The sequence below is a fragment of the Indicator indicator genome, chromosome Z (assembly GCF_027791375.1).
Source record: "Indicator indicator isolate 239-I01 chromosome Z, UM_Iind_1.1, whole genome shotgun sequence".
Lineage (NCBI taxonomy): Eukaryota > Metazoa > Chordata > Aves > Piciformes > Indicatoridae > Indicator > Indicator indicator.
The window spans coordinates 54,042,756-54,048,755 of NC_072053.1; the positions used below are offsets into that span (position 1 = coordinate 54,042,756).

Sequence of the window (6,000 nt, forward strand, 5' to 3'; positions counted from 1 at the left end):
AGCTTCTGCAGGAAAATCATTGCCCTCTGATTTGGTAAACTTCCTTAGAAGCTACAGTGAAAAGGCAGAAAGGAAAGGGACAACTGCATAAAAGATTTTGAGGAAAAGGAAATGCTAATAGAAAGATTTTTAGTAACTGTTTGCTACTTGACATAGAATTAGAGCTTCTGAAGGGACCTTGAAGTGAGCTATGCCAAGAGTTTGCTTTGCAGCAGGATGAAATGAACTTTGCCAACCCCGAGCAATGTTCACCTAACCTGTTCTTAAAGGTCTTCATGAACTGTCCAGACAACTTCTCTAGTTCTTCCCTAGCTTCACCATTAGAGACTTTTCTTTTATTCCTTATCTGAGCCTTTCTTGCTCAATTTTAGGCCCACTGCTTTGTGTCCCATCTACTGGACAAATGCAAACCAGATTTATACACCAGCTTTTTAATATGCTTCTACACAAGTGAAGACTTTTTATCGTACCTCCCTACATATTCCTTTTGCAGCAAGATTGAGGATTATTTACAGTTTGTGTACTATGTGCCCTGGAATTCTTCTTGCTCCTTTGGACTGTTTCCATTTTACCCATTCAAGTGGGTTGCTAAAAACAGACAGATCACTGGCAACTTGAATTCACCAAGACTTCAAGAAAAAGGAGTATTCTAGGCTACAATTCTGTTTACATGCCTCACAACACTGTAACACTGGCTACTTATTATCATCTTCTAATTTACTATAACGTCTTCTCCCTTTAGTTGTACAGCTGACAGTCCTACTTAAACACTAGCACTTGCGCATCTTTTGTATTGCATCCTATATGTAGGCAACTTCCCCAGTTGTGCCATTATTTAAACTGACCTTCCTCCTTTTCCATGTTCAGTTCCTACCAGTCCAACAGTACATTCAAATTTGAAAGCACACAATTAATAACTGTGCTATCTTCATTCATCATGAGTATAGCATAATAAACACTGAATATAATAGAATCCTTACGGATGCTGGCTCAGTGCTTTCTGCCATTTAGACAAACCCTTTGGTATTTTCTGAGTCTGCTTATCTCATCAGCTCTACAAGTCTCTTGTATTAATTTCACCTTGAGAACTCTCCTCTAGTTTACTTACAGAACCATCATGTAAGGGCATCCAAAGTACTAGTAGTATCTACCAACTGCTTCTCCTATGTCCCCAAGGGACTGATCACTATTTTAAACAATTAGGAGGACTTGACATACTTTTTACTTGACCAATCCAAGTTAACTACTGCTCAACTTTAACTATTTGAAAGATAACATAGTAGGTTACATTGTTGCTTCCAGAACAGACTTCCAAGATTAAAATTGCATACCATTTTTTAAATTTCACTATATGCCAGTAGCTCACTTCTCCTGAATAAGTTCTTAGGTATGCTTGCCGGTGGTTCCAAAAATCTACTTCAGTGAATTCCTGAAGTTTCACAGAAAAAAGTTCATTAGACTCAGCAAATTTGAGGACAAACTTGCAAAATCGTTCTACTCTGCTCTCTCTTCATGTGAGGTTGAGCTTAAGTGTGCTATTTACTCTTACTTCCATCTTCCTTATTTTATCTAATTATATTCTGTTCTTTAAAGCTTCCTCTTTCTGCTTTCTTCTGCTTAACTTCCTTTTAGTTAACTCCTTCACATGCAATGAAGATCTTCCAATATTGATCACTTTGTCCTCCTTTAGCCTGTTCCTTCTTATGCTTCCGTTTAGGGATTGTACCATCATTATTAGTACTAATTGCCCATGAAGAAGTTCAATATGCAAGGAGAATTAGTTTTGCTGTTATTGCTGTATTAGTGTTGCTAATATTAAGTTACCACACTTTCAATCTTCATTAATATATGTTGTTATAGACCTCATTGATAGCTCCAAAGTCTTACCCTGTATCAACTCAGCTGAAACACCCCTTATCAGTCTTGACAGATTCAATCAAATTGTACCTGGAAAACCACAAATGGGGACACTACACAGATGCTGCAATCTATTTACTCCTACCACTCAAACTGATTTACGAAGACAAAACAAGTTATAAAACAAGTTCTGTAACAACCCCTTTAAAGTGCTGCAGTATAGTACGGTCAGTAGCTTACAACATGACAGAACAAAAGTTTTTTTTCTGCCTTCACAGTGTACCTTAAAACTTTACTTTTCAGTAACACACACAGAGAGCTAGTTTACCGGATAAGCTACGCAAAAATAACCAACCATGCTGATTATAGGAGTCTCCTTTCTGTACATCTCACACATTTTCACTCACTAATTCTTCCTGAAGTTGTCGTATTACATTTCTGTTTCTAGTACCTTCAACTTCATGAAAGGAGTCCTTTCTTGTCCTATGTCCAGGAATCCAGGCAACAGATCTGTGTTCTCTCCAGCTGTCAGAAGTGCCACTCCAGCTGTCATCAGATGCCCACTTCTTTCTTTGAGTATCATTTAACTTTGACCCTTGACTGTAAGTTGTGTTTGTAAGTGAATTTGGGCTACTGAAAACACTACATGACCCTCGCCTGGGACTGCTTCCATAATGACTTGGTGTTCCCTTTTTGTTTTGCAGGCTGGTATCTGTTTTATTGATATGGCCACTTCCGTATTCATCCATGACTTGGTATTCTTTCTGCGAGGGACTTCCTGTTAATTCTTCATGTAAAAATTCCTGTTCCTTACTTGGTTTGCCAAAGCAAGGCTTTGCAGCATCTCCCATGGCTACTTCTGTTCAATTTAGTGATTTCCACCTAGAAATTAAAAAGTTAAAAGCTGTATTTTAGAATTAATCAAGCAATAAACACTGGTTATTATTTGTTACCAAAATCTCAACAATTAAAGCCCCATATATGAAATACCACCAAGGCAAGCAAGTCTTGGTGGACACCAAACTTAGCTACAGTCAAACAAAAGGCAGTTCAAACTCAGCTAGATTTCTTCTCTTAAAATATCTTAACACCTACAGATGGTTCATAAAGTGCAGAGACAGCCTACAGTTTTTTTGTACATAAAGTTTAGATATCTACTTTAAAGAGTCTCAGTTCACTAGAGGAAAGCTTTGAAAGAATGACTGGATAGCATGCAGAATATGTAGCAGGCAGTAACAGTGATGGCCTCAAAGCCATTTCCCCACAGTAGACACTGTTTACCTTGTAAAGATAGAAAATTATGCTCAGAGGAAAAAGAGACTTAGGAGTAGCATTCTGTCATGCAAAACAACACAATGGTTGAGACACAACACTGTACTCCCAGTGCACTCTACATTTCACTTAGACCAGTGTTCTGAGGTCTCACATTATTTTGTATTAAGCAGTCATATTCACGTGATTTTAGTATTCTCTCAAACATCTGGGCTCCAAATTTGCTCTTTCCACCTCTCCTCTTCTACCCCACCTGTCCCAGTCATGTCCACATCCTTATTATAAAACACTTGCAGTGAGTGATAACTCTAATGTTTGCATAAACTCATGTGGATTGTGAAAGGTGTAGCTACCTGCAAGAGCCTGGCTAAAATGAGGTAATTGGCAGCAGTCACATCAACCATGAATACTATATGATTTAAATACAGCCACATACAATCAAACAAAAAGGCTTTTCTATTTCAGAAGACAGGCATATGCTAAGAATGCAGAGAAGGCTGCAGGGCATTTACAAGAAGCACTTAAATCAGCAAGATACGCCTTTCTGTTGCTGTGACTATGTGAGAAGGATACCTGAATTTCTTTTTTTTTTTTTTAAGTTCTGTAGGCCCTGAAGGCATCCTTAGCCATCTCAGTATCTGTTTTCTAAAGCACTTGAGGCTTCTAGTGTTTATTACCCTCTTAAGCAGAAGAGGTTTTTCAGCTCTTACGTGAGTGACAGAACAAGTAGGATGCCTTTTCTAAAGACCTGAATTCACTGCCAGTTACATACCACTGTGCAGATACAAGTATTCCAGCTAAGAGCTGAAAGAAAAGTTTCAAACGCACAAAGTGAACTTGCTTCTTATTTTAGGAAAGAAACTGCTACCACGTCTGAATTTCAGAGTGACCTAGAAACAGCACGTTTTAAGAGTCATCCCCAGAAGCACCACCCACACCCAGCCGACAGGCTGGATGACGACACACTCTCTCAACTGGAAGGGAGCGGAGAGTCAAAGTTCACACTCGTCTCTGGCTCTCAACCAAGACGCGAGGTGCTCGACTGGGCGGAGGGGGAGCAGCAAGGCAGCTGGGGAACGACACGGTTTCCTGCAGCGCCTGCTACGCTGCCACCGGGACGAGGACGGTGGTACTACGACGCTGGCCTCCGTCACCACCACGCAGGAAACACGCTCTGTGGGCCGGGGCTCTCCTCGCACGCGGCAACTCCCGGCCCTCCCGACCCACCTGCTGATCAAGGCCTCCAGTCCCCTCCCGTCTCCTTGCCAACCCCCGAACAACAGAAGGCCCCAGGAACCGCCTGGCGGAGGCGGGAGGACGGCCAGGCTGGCGGCGCAGGGCAACCGTAGAGGGTCGCGGCGGTTGAGCCCCCCTAGCCCGGCTCGGCCCTACACCGTCGCCTCAGCCGGACAGTCTGCGAAGGAGCGCGCTGGCCACAGCCCAGAAGAAACTGGGGTTGGGGGCGCCAGGAGACACAGCTCGCTGCCAGGGAAGGCCTCACCCAGCCACCACCCCCCTAGATAAGGGAACTCACCGGCCACTTACGGACCCCTGCTACCGCCGCCCTGCCATTGTGCCACGACGGAAACGCTACCGGTCCCTCCGCGCGGCCGCCTCGCGCAGGTCTCCTGGCAGCCTAGCCCCGCCCCTCGCCGCCCACCAGGGCAGGGCCGGGCGGGGCGTTGATGAAAGACGTGAGGCTGTGGTGAGTGGGTGGCTTGGGCCGCGGGCGGGGAGAAAGAGAGGCACTCTGGCGTCCCGCCGCCTCTGGTGTCCTGCCAGCGGCAGTGTGGGTCGCCAGGCAGGCCTCCGGTGGTGAAGGTGTCCTGTTACGACCAGGCTTGCTGAGGAGGACTAAGAGTAGGCGTGGAAGGCTTCTTCCTGGAAATGCAGTGGTAAATGAGCGGACTGGCACTAGCGATAACGTATGAGCGGCTGAAGCAGGGGTAGTCCCTTAATGTAATGTTGCTGGCTTCTCCACTGGGGACTTAAGGAAGCTGGCACACTTGTGGGTGCCAAGCCTAACCTCATACCGTCTGCCTGTCTCATCACACTAACCACTCCAGTCGAACTGGCTGATGTTCAGAGCAAATTAGTCACGAGAAGCAGAAACACAAATTACATTAAGCGAGAAAACTCGGGTCAGGTGAGGAAACGAACACATACCTGATTTTCTGGTAGAAGAAGAACTTTATCGCTAAATTAACCTTACCACTGAATTAAGTGATGTGTATTTTGTCTTTATTGCTTGCACCTTGCTCAGCCTCTTCCTCTTACAGCTTCCTCTTGTTTCCTCATGCCCTCTTCATTACCTAATGACTGCCCAGATTAGGACAGTCTTTTCCTATTGCTGTTTTGCATCTGTATTTATGGCAAAGAGATGCTCTTAACCCGACTCATGAAACTGACGTTATGAAAATTCATCTTTCAATTCCAATCCAGTCTTCCTTTGAAAATAGTGAAAGTATACGGATTTTGAGGGAGGGTGAATATCAGAGAGTCACCAAAATTTTCTTATGGTATGTTTCAAAGACAGACATTATAGCTTTGTAGCCGTGTGCTTTGCATCTTAACTTGAAAGTAACTTTTACCTTTGCTTAAATGACACTTTTAAAATAAAGTCTATGGATATGGTGCTGGCTGTTTGGAGAGAGCCTGGCATGGAAAGGTAGTTTAACTTACCACGATGATTGCTGTGAGCAGGTGTAGCTGGAATGCCAAACACAGAAATATTTTTGAGCTCTCTCCTGCCTCCTTCTTCCATAAAACTGAGTGGCTGCAGTCTTAGCATGTTTCATGTCATATTGACTGCCATGAGTCAGATAATGTTTGGTCTTGTGGAGCTTGTCACTAATGTAGTCATGCAGGACT

General features: G+C 43.6%; 1 protein-coding gene across 1 annotated transcript in view; it reads right to left on the bottom strand.

The window, feature by feature from the left end:
• Window positions 1–4,712, bottom strand: part of TUT7 (terminal uridylyl transferase 7) — a 35,331-nt gene extending 30,619 nt beyond the window's left edge. Inside the window, exons 1-2 of the mRNA XM_054397227.1 lie at window positions 4,664–4,712; window positions 2,309–2,739 (exon numbers count right to left, since the gene is read on the bottom strand). Of these exons, the coding sequence (XP_054253202.1) occupies window positions 2,309–2,708 (400 nt within the window). The 5' untranslated portion in view covers window positions 2,709–2,739; window positions 4,664–4,712. The remainder of the gene's footprint in view (window positions 1–2,308; window positions 2,740–4,663) is intronic.
• Window positions 4,713–6,000: the final 1,288 nt, after the last annotated feature.